The sequence below is a fragment of the Miniopterus schreibersii genome (genome assembly GCF_964146895.1).
Source record: "Miniopterus schreibersii genome assembly, chromosome: 13".
In the NCBI taxonomy this organism is placed as follows: Eukaryota; Metazoa; Chordata; class Mammalia; order Chiroptera; family Miniopteridae; genus Miniopterus; species Miniopterus schreibersii.
The window spans coordinates 12572624-12589766 of record NC_138113.1 but is presented as its reverse complement, the minus strand read 5'-3'; the positions used below and the strand labels follow the sequence as shown (position 1 = coordinate 12589766).

The following is a 17143-nucleotide window of genomic DNA, read 5'->3' as shown; positions in this document are numbered from 1 at the left end:
ATGTGAAATCCAAAAACAAATTCTCAAAAATTGAGCCATTTACCTCTTCTTTGTTTTCTGACAAAGTCAAGTCAATATAGACAGGTTCATCTGTAACTGTGAAAGACATCACTGCATTCTTTTGTTTGCTTTCTGACCGGACCTGCCTAGATCACAAAACCAATGATTAGAGAGTAAAACAGGTTTTATTTTTTAAAGGCATACACCTAAAAGGAGTCACAGCATTAGATTCCCAATCATTTTTCATCTTTTGAAAACTAGTTAGGTGACTAAGGATCAAAACAACGGAAGCACTTGTATCACGACCATATAACATGGTTGCATGGGAAAGGAGAAAGCACTAATGCATTTCTGGCAGATTTAAACAATGGGTAACATTCTCTGTTCTTTTCCATTAAAACCTATTTATCTATCTTGATTGATGCCAACACCACACTGTCTTTATTACTGTAGCTTTACAAGCCTTGAAATCAAATGAGTCCTCCAACATTTTTTTTCTAATTTTTTTTTAACCCTCACCCAAGGGTATTTTTCCATTGCTTTTCAGAGAAAAGTGGAAGGGAGAGAGAGAAAGAACAATGCGAGAGAAACACACCAATTGGCGACACCCCCCATGCACGACGGGGGCCAGGGATCAAGCCTGCAACCAAGGCACGTGCCCTTGGCAGGAACTGAACCCAGGACCTGTCAGACCTCGGGCCAACACTCCCAACCGCTGAGCCAAACCAGTTGGGCACATTTTTCTTTTTCAAATTCGTTTTAACTATCTCTGTCCTTTGCATGTCCACTGGAACTTTAGAATGAGATTGCCAATTTCTACTTGGTCTGCTGAGATTTTGACTAGGTTTGCACTGAACCCATTAGTTAATTTGAGAATTAACATCACAGCAATAATGAGAAAAAGAATGCAGAAGTGCATGCACATGCACACACACACAGACACATATACAAATGATCTCATTTTCTGTTCATTCCTTGAGAATTCATTTACTTGTCAAAATTTATTTGTAAGCCTCAAAATCAGTATTCGTGGAGCTTTCACAGTCTGTAACGGGTACGCACACAGGCAGTGAAAAAAATGAGTTGGCTAGCACTCACGAGGTCAAACAAGGCTATGCTCTGCCTTCTTATTTCAACTCTCTTTCTGTGGTGTATTTAGTGCTGTATTTTTTGCTTTTGTGATTTCTGCTGGTGATTTTACTGTTTAAAATGGCCCAAGTGTAGTAGTGAAGTGTTGTCTACTGAGCAAAAAGGCTGTGATATGCATTATGGAGAAAATCTCTGTGTTACATAAACTGTTCTCACATAAGTCAACCAACAATAAACACAGGTATTATCTTGGAGACTTTGTGTGTTCAGCTCCAGATCACCCCAATAAAGCAGGTACTGCAATACAGCAAGTTGTGCTCGTGGAGGCATCTGTGAAGTACAATAAAGTGAAGCATAATAAAACGTGTTGCCTGTGTGTGTGTGTGCGTGTGTGTGCATGTGTGTAAAATTGGGTATCTTTAAACACAAATACACATAAAACAAGGTTATATATTAATTAGATGACAAAAATGTGACCAGAGAGGCTGTAGAAACCTACACCTGTGTTTCCCCGAGGAGTAACAGTTCGGTATCACTAAATCAGTGCTCATGAGAACTTCATACAGCATAATTACAGTGAGTAATGAGAACCGATTGTACATGTATATACATGGATATGTGCAAAACCAACTCAATGGAGATAGCTTTTCAACAAGCCATACTGGGACTCTGCGATAACCATAATGCAAAAACATGAACATCAATCCAGTCCTCACCACACATACATATTAACTCAAAACAAATCATGGAACCAAATGTAAGACCAAAAACTATAAAACTACTAAGAAAATCTTTGTGACCTTGGGTTAAGCAAAAATTTCTAAACATAATCTGGACTTCATCAAAATTAAAAACATCTTTAAAAAGATAAGTCACACACAAAAAAATTATATACATAAATGCACAAGCCATGGACACAGACAATAGTGTGGTGAAGGCCTGGAGCAGGGTAGGAGTGAATGGGGGGAAAAAAGAGGACATTTGTAGTTCTTTCAACAAAATTAACTTTTACTTTTAAAAGTAGTTTCAAAAACATAGCCAAGGAATTTAATGTCCTCAGTAAACCATCAGTAAATAGACATTACTGTACTAACCCAGTAGTTATCTATTTCAACAAACTCAGATATTCTCCTAAAATTTTTTTAAAGGTTAGTTTTAAATTGCCCAGTCATAAAAATATTCAGCTCACTACACCTCTAACAAGCATAGAGAAAATTCTATTATATAGTGCTCTTAAATTTTTCTGATATAGACCTGTTTAAGGCAGGCTCAGTTCTTCATTACAAGTCAATATAAATCTAACATTACAATAAAGCAAGTCTCGTATTCATCATTTATATTAACCATATAAGCTGTGACAGATTCTTTCAAGGCAAAGTTACCTCCCAAATCCAAAAAATTACATACCAGACATTAAGTAACCGGTCATGTACTGCTCCAGATAAAAAATAAAGACCTGTAATTCCATCAAAGGGTTGGCTCTCGTTAGGTGGTCTGATAGTAGTGAACTTAAGTGATGAAACTGGCGCTGCATGTCCCGTGAAGTGCTAAAAAAAAGGTTACATCACATTTAAAAGATGGATACAAAACAGTAAAAAAAGCTGAGTCCATATGTATCATAAGATATGTCATACATTTAAAATCAGAGCTCCAGACTAAAGGCAACAAACTTAATTCTAAGCAACTGAGGTTAATTGTGCTATCTTCACTTCTTAAGAAGTCCATGTGAAATTAAGGTGTTCCTTCTAACATGACAGTACTCCACATTCTGTATTTCCACTTTTCAGTTAAAGATCCACTTAATTCTATCCATTTTTAAAGGGGTAAGACAAGGTGCTCAGACACAGCCAAGGAATTGTAGGTCTTCATTTTACTCTCAGTGAGTCGAAACCACAATTTTAAGGCATCATCATAGCACCAAAAGTTCAGTAACCCCTGAGCACTCTCAAATCTAATATTGTCTCCACAGTTAAATACTGTAAGTGGACCAAATGTTGGACGCAAGCTAGAAATCAAAATCACTGCATAGTAAAAGATTTCTAATTGATATGCCACTTATCTGTTCAGTTCATTTTCCCAATGCATGTGAGTGGACATGTATAACTTATTTAATATTTAACATCAACAAACCAGATTTGGAGGCAAACTTTTGTCTATTAATTCTATTTGATATACTTAAAAATAAAGAATCTATGTGTTTTTAATATATCTTTATTGATTCCAGAGAGAAGAAGGAAGAGGGGGAGAGAGAGAGAAACATCAATGATGAAAGAGTCATTGATAGGCTGCCTCCTGCACGTCCCCCACTGGGGATCAAGCCTGCAACCCGGGCATGTGCCCTGACCGGGAATTGAACTGCGTGCGATCAACCTCCTGGATCCTTGGTCGATGCTCAATCACTGAGCCACGCCCGGCTGGGGAAGAATCTGTATTCTTAAAACCACGTACTATGGTTCATAGCCTCTACATTTCTCCATACTTACTCTAGATGACTATTATGTTTAGAACTAATTTGATTTACTCACTCTGTAGACTTCTTTGGTCTCCAAAACCCATAGTTTGATTGTTCGACCAGCTGAAAGCAACATCTTTCCATCTGGGCTGATACACAGGGCACTAACGCTGCTATTGTCACCTTTCCATTTGCTGTATTGTGAAGAGAAACAAAAACATCTCAATAGGAAGAAAACTTTATTCAGGACAGAAACATAACAAAAAACAAATCGGACGTTAAAAATACCACCTAAGGTTCTATGCCAAACTGCATTCCCTAAAAACTATGGCAGAAACTAACCTTGAACATATCACTAAGGTAAAGCCTCCCTGACAGGACTGGTTCTTTTTTGTTTTAGTTTTATTTTTTTTTTTTTAAATATATCTTTATTGATTTCAGAGAGAGGAAAGGAGAGGGAGAGAGAGAGAGAGAAACATCAATGATTGATCGAGCCCGCAACCCGGGCATGTGCCCTGACCGGGAATCGAACTGCGATCTCCTGGATCCTAGGTCGACGCTGAACCGCTGAGCCACGCCCGGCCGGGCAGGACTGGTTCTTAAGAGGTATCAGGAAATAGTTAAAAGTTATAAGAATGTAGCCAGGCCAGGCATGGCTCAGTGGTTGAGCTTTGACCTAGGAGCCAGGAGATCGCAGTTCGATTCCCGGTCAGGGCACATGCCTGGGGTGCTGGCTCAATCCCCAGTAAGGGGTGTGCAGGAGGCAGCCAATCAAGGACGACTCTCTCATCATTGATGTTTCTCTCTCTCCCTCTCTCTTCCTTCCTCTCTCTGAAATCGATATTTAAAAAAAAAAAAAAAAGAGTTGTAAGAATATAAAATGGGTAGTTGTATACCCTGTGATCCATAAGGTGGATTTTGTTAATACCTAGGAAATTACCATGCTGACTGGAACTCTACAAGTCCATCCTATCCCCACCATGGTTCCTACATGCTCTGGAGGGCTGGCTTTTAACTTGCCAATAATACAAATGATTCCTCAAATTAGAGTCCAAAAAGGCTATTTCATCCCAAATCCACACAAATGAGCGCCACCTGATAGAGTAAAATAAATTAAGTATTTTAACCTCAAATATAATCAGCAGCATGAGTCTTTGTAGTCTGCTGCACACATTAATACTGTCAACAGGGAGCTTAAGTTACTCACTTATAAATCAAGAAATAACAGTAGCAAACTTATTACCAAAAGAGGTTAACTGTAAAGTGAAGAAAATGTACTGCTCTACCAGTCACATTGGAATACGTCGAATCACTCACCCGAAACACTGAAGACCCCTGCCTTATGACACACACACACTTCACTAAGCAAGTGCTGAAAATACATAGAACAGTATTATAACCTTAGGGTTAGGAAGGCTTTCCAAAGCAATTACAAACCAGAAACCATAAAGGAAAAAATGACCTGATTTATATCTGTACCACAAAATAAGTGGTAAAATAAAAGCAAAAGGCTAGGAGAAAATATCAAAGATATATATACTATAGACAGAAGATTAATACTTAGAACAAACAGCTCCTTGAGCTCAAGAAAAAGAATTCAAAATAAAAATAGACAAAGGATGTAAACAGGCAATTCACAGAAGACAAATTTTCCATAAACATGAAAACACCAACCTCGCTAGTAATCAAGGAAAAGCAGCAATAATGTATGAGAACTTTTCCTTTACCATCATCAGTTCCTAACATTTTTAACAATTTCTCATCAATTCCCACGGCTTCAACACTCACTTGTATTCATTATTCAGCATCTATTCACTGAACTGATACATATATAAAGACCTAAGACATGATCCTCTCCGATTCAGCACTGAACATCCCCATTCAGCACTGAAAATGCCAGCACAGATTTAATACAGCCACCACCTCCTCCCTCCCCCATTAAGAGCTTTGCAAATCAAAGTGTAACCCTCCTATATCAACATCACCTGAGAATTTGTTAGCACAGGCTTCCAAGCCCCAATCTAGACCTATTAAATCAGGTCTGTATGCACAAGTACTGGATATGCACAGTAGAGCTTGAAAAGCACAAGATCAGAACACTACACCCTGGGAAATGTGATTGGTTCCACAGGAATGACCCACACATACTGACATCTGAAGGCCACCTAATCACTCTACAAATGAAGCCCAACAATTGCGCCATACAACACACACAGTCCTTCCAATCAGATTTTTAATGTTTCATTTTCAATATTAAAAGCCAGCCAAAGACTGCACTCATTTGAAGGACATCTTTAACATTAAAGACAGAGGCCAAAATCAAAACTCAAAACACATCCTCCTCAAGAGGGAGCTAATGTAAGGAACAAAAGAAACATTAAACCCTACAACTAATACCTTTAGGTTTAGAATATATTATATGCAACAAAAAATATTCAGAGAATAAAGAATGGTTCCTGTAAGTTAAAAATATGGTAAGTGAAATTTAAAAATGCAACAGAAGCCTTGGAAGGTAAAACTGAAAAAATTCCCCAGCTAACAGAAGAAAAAGACAAAAGGGAAAAAATGAGAGAAAAAAGTACAAAACTTAAAAGGATTACTCCAGGAGATGCAACACCTAAACAACAGCGAGTACTAGAGAAAGATTTAAAACAAACAGAGGGGATGAACACAGCACAAGAAAAATGAAGAACACAGATTTCCAGGCTAAATGGTCCCTCGAATGTAACTATAATTCAATGGTTTTAAAAAAACAACAACTCAGGATATTTTAGAGTACTAAGAATAATTAACACTGAAAGCTATAAAACCAATGCTTCAAAATCCTTAGGGAAAATTATTTCCAACCTAAAATTATATATCCTCAAACAATGAATCAACTGTGAGGCTAGAATAAAGACTCTCATGGACAGGCAAAATCTCAATAAATTTACCACCCATGCACCCTTTCTCAGGAAGCTACCAATTTGTTTGCTTCACCAAAAGGAAGGAGCAAAACAACAAGGAAAAATGGAATTTAGGAAATAGAGGTTACATCTGACAAGAGAATTTTCAAGATGACAGAAAAAGGAAATCCCAGGACAACTGCTTATTCAGCAGACCCTGGAAGAAGGCAGAAGTCCTCCAAGAAATAAATATAACTGTAGGAAAGCCTCCAAGAAATAATAAAACTGATGTGTCTAAAAATAACTGAGAGCCCAGCCAGGTGTGGCTCAGCGGTTGAGCGTCAACCTAGGATCCAGGCGATCAGGGTTCCATTCCTGGTCAGGGCACATGCCTGGGTTGCGGGCTTGATCCCCAGTCGGGGGCGTGAAGGAGGCAGACGACCAATGACTTTCTCATCATTGATGTTTCTATCTCTCTCTCTCTCCCTCTCCTTTCCTCGCTCTGAAATCAATAAAGATATATTTTTTTTTAAATAAAATAAAAATAAGAATTACACTACTATAGAAGAGAGAATGAAATGATCGGTACAAATTAAGCAATGCATAGTATGTCCTTTGAACTAGCTCCTTCCATATTCAGACATTGATGAGATTACTTTTTCCCAAAGCATTATTTTGGTTACTTTATTTCCAAGACTCTGCCCTTCTGGTAAGCAAGGCTCTCTCCTGCTTACCAGAGAGCTGTCCGTGATTTTTACCTGACACTTAAGGCCAGACTCTTAAGATACTTTGGCCCATATCCTCTACCAGCATAACCTCCTAGTAATGTCCCTCCTCTACATTATCAGTTCTAAGTAAACCTTTCACTTCCCTTTCTCCTAGCCTTTGCCATTTCCCTACCTTCCTTTTCCCATCCTCAAAAGGATTCTCTCACCCTCTTCTATCCAAATCTTACCTATCCTAGAAAGCCCAAGAGAAATCCCTTCTTTTCCATCAGACCTTCCCAACACTCCCCTACTCATGTTACCAGTAATCACAAGCTACCTGATGACATCTCTTGAGCAGTTATCTCTTGTATCATTATTTAACTTTTATGTATATTAAAGTCTTGTATGCAAGATTTGATTAAAAGTTCCTTGAGAATAGTCTACAGCCTTAATACAGTCAACATTCCCCACTATGTCCAATATCAAATTTTACTTATAGCAAGAATACAGTCTTGGGGAAGAAGAAGGAAAAAAAAAGAAGTCTTGATTTGTCAAATTCTAATGCATTTCCAAACAGAAACCAAGTCACTCCTCCAGTACCATAGAATCATCAGTGTTACTCACCACTTTACTTTGCAGGTCTGTGTATTCCACTCCACAATATGTTTATCATCTGAACAACTATACAAACAGCCATTGTCTTGATGCCACTGTATGCAATTGACTTTGTTGTCATGTCCACCGCTCTGTATATTTAAAAAAAAAAAAAAAAAGATTAAAGGAAAAAAACTTGTCTGATATAATATGGTAATACGCACCCTGGAATCATCACTAAACAGTTAACTAAAATGTTAGGCTTTAACCTAACTAAAAAAGTCTACATCTATCCATTTCCAACATCAAAAATAAGATAAATCAGCTATAACTTCATCAAATGTTAACTTACCCTTCTCTGCTGGAAAAACATACTTCTACACGCTAAGGTAAAGGATCCTAATCCTAACTGCCACTGCTTTTGACAGGAATGCCAGCACAAAGCATGGGACATACTTCATATCTAGTGGCAGAAAGTTTGTGACACTTGAGTGAACTAGTAAAGTCAAATCCTAAAGAGTTTAAAGTCAGCATTTAAATCGTTTGCGGGTAGTTTCTATCGCGCGCTCTACTACCAGTCAACATAAAAACGTATAAATACGTTTCCCGCATACAATGTTAGTTAAGGTAAAAATCATGCCATCAAAACTATCATTGAAAATCCTTTTTAAAAAGTGCCAAAACTATCAATAAAGAAATCACTGTTGTGGGGTTTTTTTCAGGAAAACACTAACTGTTTCCTTGTTTTTAGATCATATTATTCTCAGCATGGCAAGATGCTCGCTCACTCAGAGGCACAAGATTAAAAATCAGATAAAAAAATTTCACCTATTAAATTAGCTGGGTTTTTGTTAGTCTTACTGCCGTTTTAATGGGAATATTCAATGGTGGTAATACCGCTGCTGGTACCATCCTTCCATTGCTGATATAAGCAGAAATTAGAACTCTTCCGGGAAGTATTTTTATACTATATATAAAACATCTTAACATTCAAAACCTTTGACTCATTAATTGCAGGTTAATTCTGGGAATCCATGTAAGAAAAAAAATTATAACCACCAAATTAAAATCCAAAACCACCTAAATGGTAATAGTTAAATCACCAAGGGACTATCCAATTTAATGGTATTTTAGGCAGTCATTAAAAATGCTTATAATTAGTTCTTGACAAAAATGAAAATTGTTCATGTTGTAATATAATGGAAAATATCAGGATACAAAATAGGTGAACAGACGGAACCCAAATGTACTTTTTAAATATATGCATAAAGCTAAGAAATGCATAATCTATTAAACAGAGGATCTTTTGGTGACAGATTTAGGTACAAAATTTTTCCGTTTGCCCAGCCAGGCGTGGCTCAGTGATTGAGTGTCGACCTAGGATCCAGGAGATCAGGGTTCGATTCCCAGTCAGGGCACATGCCCGGGTTGCGGGCTGCAGCTGATCAATGACTCTCCCATCATTGATGTTTTTATCTCTCTCTCTCCCTCTCCTTTCCTCTCTCTGAAATCAATAAAGATATATTTTAAAAAAAATTTTCCCTTTTCAATATTATGTACGTTACTTGAGAGAAGTTTTATTCATATCCACAGAAGGCATTGCTATATAAAATATAATACAATAGATATTGTATGAAACAAACTATATCACTTAAGTTACTGTCTTGCAGGCCAAACCCTCACTTCTCTGCTCTGCAATGCTGGGGCTGGGATTCTGCAAACCACATTTCTGCTCTGCCAGCTGGATGGCCAGTAGGCTGCACCAATAAGAGATGCTAAGGGAGACAAAGCTAGAGGAGGCACAAGAGACTTATTCTTTCCTGTTTCCCTAGTTTTCATCACCCCAACACTTCTTCACCCCAGTAGTGACAATCCTTTTAGCAGTGGATGAATGTAATTTTTCCAGGACTTGGAGAACCAGTTTCATCACCTCTCTTCCGAGATACCAGCAATTGGCTGGAGCCCCATCCTCAGAGCTCTGGACCCCAAGCCCATAGGGCCAACTCCAGCTCAAGAAACAGCAGCACAAAGAGAAACACCTGCTCCTCAATGGTCTGAGTTTCAGCAATAATTCAACTATCTCCTGTGTTCTCTACCCTAGAGATGATGGGGCTCCTTCCTGCAGTCATTATTTGTGATACTTAGAATTCCTTTTATCCTTTCTTATTTTCAATCTAGTCAACAACTTTTCATATTCTGATCTATAAGAACTATGTTACCTATCATAGCTATGATTAAGTATTACTATTCAGAATTTTAAACATGGAAGGAGCAGAAAACTGCTCCCTAGTGCAGATCATATAGCATATCCTGAAGTTTTTATTTAATAAATCTCTAATATGCCAGTCATATCTCTTTTATATAACATATACACATACTTACTACCAATTTACTGTGTAATTCTCCTTTTACTGTACTGTATAATAAAATACTACCAACTGCTGTACCAAGAGCCAACAAGTCAATCTGGTTACTCGTTTCTATAGGTTCTGATTTCCTTTTTTTCCTCTGTGGACTTTCCTAAAAATAAAAGAAAAAAAAACATACACACAATGTTTATTTTGTACTTCAAACACTGAAATATTATTAGTGCATAAATGCAAATACCCAATAGCCCACAAGTGAAACATGATTGCTGCTAAGGGACGTTACTTAAAAAAAAAAAAAAAAAAAGTAGAGCCCAGCTAGGCTTGGCTCAGCAGTTAAGCGTTGGCCTAGGATCCAGGAGATCACAGTCTGATTTCCGGTCAGGGCACGTGCCCGGGTTGCAGGCTGGATCCCCAGTTGGGGGCATGCAGGAGGCAGCCAATCAATGAATGACTCATCATTGATGTTTCTCTCTCCTTCTCTCTAAAATCAATAAAGATACATTTTTTAAAAATTAATTTAAAAAAAAGTAGAGATAGGATTTCCACTTTTTCACTACTTAGATAAAAGAAAAAACAAACCACTCCAATAGAAGAAGAGCTCATAATTCTCGTCCCCCATCTCCTACCTCTGGAAGGCAGGCATCAAATAGGACAACTTGGTGTGTTCTTAGTATTCTTACAGGTCTAACGCTCCGCTCCCAAGCAAGATGGCAGATCCATACCTAAGCAGCCAACAATTCCTTCCCCCTTTCCCTCTCATCTTTCTTTTCATTCTAGCTTTGCTCTTAGGAAAAGGGACACAAATGTTTTTATATTTATAAAAGGCATTTACTTCAATTTGAGTGAAAAAATAGCTGTAACTAATAGAGCAGCACAGAGCTCTACAAACCAGAGAAGTTGCTCCAGTGTCTGGTTAAGTGCTGGTCTGCAAGTTCCATGTTGTCTTGTGATTCCAATGACAAAGAGGCACAAGTTTAAGTCTAGTGTCAAATGTGACAATACTTGGATTTATTTCAAAAATAACAGCTCTTATTTGCCCATCAAAAGACAATCAATGGTCCCAATTTCAGAGTACTATATCAGTTCATAATGCTAAAAAATTCTAATTTCAGAACTTATCTTCCATGCTTATAATTTTTTAAATTAAAGCGTACCGGCCTGTATTTTAGCAGAAAGAAGCACTGAGAAATCCGTTCTTTTAGCATAAAACAGACCAATACTTTAGGAAAGGGTATATTTTCTCAATAGTGCAAGATCTTTTCTCTACAGCACAAAAAGCAGTCCAGGATACCTAAAAATCTGCTCACCCCAAAACCCACCAATGAAAACTATGTTACCAGTGCATAAACAGTATCAAGGAATTGATTTAAAAAGCATCTTCCATTTTTTTCTTTATGTTATCTTACGAAGATGGTACATTTGAAGAATTTGATTCACCTGGATACACTTGTCAACAACAATGAAAAAGATTTAACTAAAAAGAGGGTAACATTCTACACACAGAAAAAATAATGCACATTTGCAAGTCCTGAAAAATGTATCAAATGTTCATAAACCCAAAATAGAAGTTACAATTAAAAGCCAAAGTATAAAACAATCTGATAATCTCAAGAGTAACATTTAATTTGCTTGAAGCATTGAAACTTCAGCACAAGGCTTGTCCTAGATCCCAGTTTCAGTTAAATGAATTTCTAAAGCCCCTTCTGAATGGTCCCAGAAAGCAAATGTGCTTTCTGTATAAGGTTATGAACAAAAACACCTATTTCAGGCAAGGATAATGGGGAAAGTATATCAATCTATTACTACCTCATCAGGAAACTATTAAAGATTCTAGGAATTTGCTTCTGGTTTTCCCAAATCAAATTAGAATTATCTACACTGAGGTTTCTAACATGTAAAACAGAGGCTGGTGGAAATATGCATAGTATGTTTTTCCAGATTTGAATTTGCATTTAAAAGCAAAGAAATTTAGAAATTAAACATCAACATATTAAAAGCTTTAGTTTCCCTATCAGCAAAATCTGTGTTTTGGGGAGAAGCAAGCAGAATGAACAAGTGGGAGGAGCATCCACAAAATCTATGTCCAATTTTGAGGATTACTGATCTAAACCTAAATAATAATCCAATTAATTAATCTCAGAGAATTACTGACTCATGTATGTTTTTTCAGAGTTGGATGATCTTTTTAAAAATAACCATTTGGCAGGATGAACATGTCCAAACATGTAACACATCAACCAGATAAAGTTTAAATAACTAATGTGCATTTTAGTGAACTCTAACAATTAAAGCACTGCCCCATTACTAAATACCTCTGAAACCAAGAGTTTAGTGCTGCTGATGATTACAGATTATGAAAGATTTTGTTTGCATTTTCTATCTGAACCAGTTATTCCTGTGATCAAAAACTTCAATGACTCCCCACAGAAGAGTGAATCAACATAACTCTCCAGCATTCAAAAGCATCCACAATTTGCCTCCAGCTCACCTTTTCCAGCCTTATTTTCAATTCCATCGTTACATTACACTCCCTCATCACAAACAAGCTTTCCCATTTTGCCTTCGTTTTTCCCTGCACTTGGAGGGGCCTTTTCCTATTCACCTCAATATTTACTTGGTTAAAAAAAAAAAATCTATCCATGCTTCAAGGTCTGCTTCAATTACCGTTTTTCCACAAAAACCTCTTCTTTCTCTTAACGCACAAGTCATACTCTGCTTTGCACTATGGACGCAACGTATCTGAACTGTCTTTATTTTAGTCATAGTTTTGTTTCCTCTACCATGCCTAGCAAGATGTCATGTGCACTTAAGTTGTACATGTAAATGTATGAAGTAATGGAAAGGATAGGCTAAAAACTGTTCATATATGTATTTGTGAAGGGAAAATCTGAGTTCCTGAAGGTATCAGGGGTGAAGACGAAAAGGATATGATTGTTTTAGACTAGCCTTTCTCAATGTGAAAGTGCGACTGAGATAAGCAATAAATACCAATACCAGTCTGAAGACAGCTTATAAGAATTTGATCCAGAAGGCAATAAGGAGGCTGAGTGAGACTGAATGGTACATATGAATAATTTATAAAGGCAAGGCACAGTACATGTGGTGGGTGAAAAGCACATCCAGGTAATGAGAAGTCTGAATTTGATCAATTCAGCAATGACTTTTTAGATTGAGATCCCAGAGTAAGAAAAGCATTTACATGGAGAGCCAGTGCATACTCATCAGAACATGTGTATATACAACTGAAAGAAGTTTCACCCAAAAAACATATCCTTTACCATACAAAATACACTCTAATATTGTGCTATGCTATCACAATGCACTAACTCTATTTCACAATCCCCTAATGGATCAAAACCTATTTTTGAAAAATACTGACCTCTAGACACTGAAAATTATGCCAAAGTTTCAAGTTTCATTCTGCAGTCTCCTACGCCATTTCTTGGCCTTAGTCACTTACTCTGGCAAATGTTTCATGCATAACAATGAACAAAAATGTGTGCATTTTATATATAACTATATACAGTACTTATATCAAAAACAATTAAATTCTAAAACACAGAAATGTCAATTTCTGCCAATGGGATCTAATCTGCAAACTTTACCTTCTTCTGAAGTTTAAATACTGGAGAGACCTTAAGACAGAGCATTGTACAGGAACACAATTGGATTGTGCTACATATTTAAGGGATAGGAGTGGGGATGCTCAACTCAGATTTTTCCCAGAAGCATCCTTTATGCTACTACGCTTACCCTGTCCAATGTCTGAAATGCCATGTGCTTCATTCAACAAGCACGAAGCTGTGTGAGTGTGCTTTGCAGTGACAGTAAAGCAGCATAAATACATTTATTGTGGTAGCCAATAGTAGACAAGGTCTATTTCTCCAGGACTCTACAGCAGTTAGGGAAGGGAAAGGAGAAAAGTTTGAGAGATTTAAAGAGGGACTGAAATAGCAAGTCAGTTCCTAGGTGGTTCAGCCACTTACTGTTTGGCTCTGGCCTATCAGCCTCAGTTTCCACACCTAAACCTCAGGAGCTCCAACAATAGCATCCACTCATAGTCCACCAACCTGTCTCCTCCCTGTACTTTTCTTGTCATCATTAGAGGTCCTCTTTGCCCAGGCTCCATCAACCAAATGGAAATGCTCAGCTATATAATATGCATAAAAACTCTTTAAAAACTATTGTGGCATAGATGCAAAATATTATAAACATTCTGTGACTGAGAACAAGCAGCACTCTAATTTTTCTATACACTTATAAACTGCTTTATCTCCTGTTACCCAAGAAAAACAGCACCAGCTCATTTTTTCTCCATTAATAACATCGCCAAACTTTGTCCTTGGGTGGTTAATTGCCAATTACTGAAACAGACAGAGGATACTCTTAGGAACTGATTTTCACTGAGAAATGTAGTGGTAAATGATAAATGAGCCCAACTGGAACACTCCTTGACTCATTCAATAATAGCTAACATTTACTGAGCATTCACTACATGCCAGGCCGCACTACACCAGTCATAGTACCTCTCAACTCCAGTGGCCATAACTACTTCATTGGTTATTAAAGCTTTAGTGAAGTCATTTAAACTTAGTTCTGATTCTGTTTTTAAAAATGTAATAACTTCAGGGCATTTCAGAGAGTTGTGTGGCTAAAATGAGAGAATATAGGCAAAAGGAAACAAAAACTATAAAAACTTTTTAATGTAATCCAACTCACTTTTCAATGCCCCCAAAATTAAAGTGACTTGCTCAATGTGGCAAAACCAAGTTTGATTTGAGTCCCGGTTATGAAACCAAATCCAAGTATTTTTCTATTGTATCAGAGTGTTATATTTAATAACACTGACTATGACTATGAACTATGACTTTTAACAGGAAATTTAAGACTAAATAAACGTTTTATTCCTGAGGCATACAATGTAACTGTAAGTGAACAGAAAACTAGAATGGGCAAAAAAACTTTGCCAGCCTAATATGAACTCTCTGTTGCAGATAATAAAGAACTGAGACCTAAATACCTGAGTCCAGGTTCAGTTTTTGGCTTTTTGCAAGTTGCTTAATTTTCCAGAGCCTCTGTGTCTTCTTCCCAAACAAGGCAAAAAGTTAGTCTTTACCTTGCAGGACTAACCATACAAATATGACACTAAAAGTAACAAAATTTGCAGCACCTACGCATCAAGAACTACTCTAAATGCTTTCCACATTAAATACGCTAACCTTCACCAACGTTCTGTGAGGCGGGTGGCAGCATCTCCATTTTACAGACGGGGAACTAGAGGCAAAACGACTATAAAGCCAAGCCTGGAACCAGAGCTAAGCGCAGCCTGCCTGCGGCCCCACGTGCGCGCGGAGCAGGGCGCCGTGACTCACAGCGGACGGCGCCCACCTGGGACCGAGCCCGGCCGGGGGGACGCTTCCCGGCTCGGCCGCGTCCCGCCCAAGGCAACCTTCACCTGCGCTCATATTTAAGTTAAACCACCTCACTTTACCTGCATATCCTAATGCAGGCTTCAGACTTGGGGGGAAGGGGGTGTCTAAAAGGAAGTCGAGCCGAAGTTAAAAATAAAAAAGCAAGAAGGTTCAAACGGCTGAGGATTGAAACGAGCCGGGGAGGGTCAGGAGAGAGAGACCCACGTCTCGGACGTGGAAGACAACACGTGGTGAGCCGGCACCCGAGGGTGGGGGGGTACGGAAGCAAGGAAATGGGCTTGTTGACTCCAGCAGCCCAGGGCACACCCGGGAGGGCAGTGAGAGGCTCGGAGAAGAGCAGTGTCGCCCCGAAGCGGGGCTCTGTCAAAAGCCAGGGCTCCGAAGACCGCACTCGGTGGAGCGAGGCCCGACAGCCCCGGGGGGGCCCAGGCCCTGGCGAACATGGCGCCCCGGCGACCGCGGGACTCGGGGCGAAGACCGCGTGGAGCCCGCTGGACCGGCGCCGGCCCGCGGCCCGTCGGCGCGGCCGAGCCCTCGCTCGCTGCCCTCTGGGCGGCCCGCGCCCGGGACCGGCGGCGTGGGCCCACCCCGCGCCCCGCCGCGCCCGCTGCCTCGGCGCCCCGGGCGCCCGAAGGCCACGCGGGAGGAGGGTCCACGCGCCGCGGGGCCGGGGGACGCCGAGGCCGAGCCGCGGCGGGCGCCCAACCCCCGCCGTCCCGCTCGCTCTACCTTGGCCTGCAACCGCGTCGGCGCCCAGGCCAGGCAGGTGCAGGTGCCGCTGAGGTGCGCGGAAGGCACGTACTCCTGGTGCAGCCGGTTGCTGGCCGTCTCCCACACTCGCAGGTGACCGTCGGCAGACGCCAAGGCGAAGTAGGCCTGACTCTGCGGGGAGAAGGCGCAGGGGACCCCCGCGGGAGACAAGGACTCGGCAACGCCGCCGCCGCCCGCCGCCATTGCTGCCCTGGCTCCGCGGCAGCCACGTGTTCGCCCGTGCGCAGGCGCACCGGCCCGGGGCGGGGCCTGCGGGAGGAAGCGGGGCGGGGGCGGCGGGAGCCGGGGCGGGGCGCGGCGCGGCGCCGGGGCGGGGCGGGCGCAGCCTGCGGACCGTGCCCGCCGGGCGGGGCTCCTTCCAGGGCGAGTGGACGCGGGAGCGAGCAGACCGTGCGTGGCAGGGCAGGGCGCATTCCTTTCAACCAAATAAAGAAAGGTTTGGGTCTCTTTTTTTATTTTTCTAATGTTTTTATTGACTTCAGAGAGAGGAAGGGAAAGGGATAGAGATACAGAAACATCGATGAAAGAGGAACATTGATTGCCGCCGCCTATGCGCCCGCACCAGGGATCCAGCCGCGCCTGCCACCGGGCGCGTGCCCTGACCTGGAATCAAACCGGTGACCCCGGGTTCATGGGTGGATGCGGGGGGCGCAACCATTGAGCCACACTGGCTGGGCAGTTTGTTTTTGAAACTGTTTCTTTTTCATCACTTGTTTAAGACCGCTCAGTGATTGTCCTTACCCCTTGGGTGGCGCGAGCAGCGGGGCTGCAGACCGGCCTTCGGTGGCAGGCTGCGCCCTGCAGGCTTCAGGAGGAAGCTGCTGATTGGACCAGTCTGCGACCT

General features: G+C 40.5%; 1 protein-coding gene across 1 annotated transcript in view; it reads right to left on the bottom strand.

The window, feature by feature from the left end:
* WDR43 (WD repeat domain 43) overlaps positions 1–16532 on the bottom strand; it is a 35279-nt gene extending 18747 nt beyond the window's left edge. The window contains exons 1-6 of the mRNA XM_081157164.1: positions 16258–16532; positions 10110–10247; positions 7758–7879; positions 3615–3735; positions 2497–2636; positions 44–146 (exon numbers count right to left, since the gene is read on the bottom strand). Coding sequence (XP_081013290.1) covers positions 44–146; positions 2497–2636; positions 3615–3735; positions 7758–7879; positions 10110–10247; positions 16258–16482 — 849 coding nt within the window. The 5' untranslated portion in view covers positions 16483–16532. The remainder of the gene's footprint in view (positions 1–43; positions 147–2496; positions 2637–3614; positions 3736–7757; positions 7880–10109; positions 10248–16257) is intronic.
* Between the last annotated feature and the right edge of the window lie 611 nt (positions 16533–17143).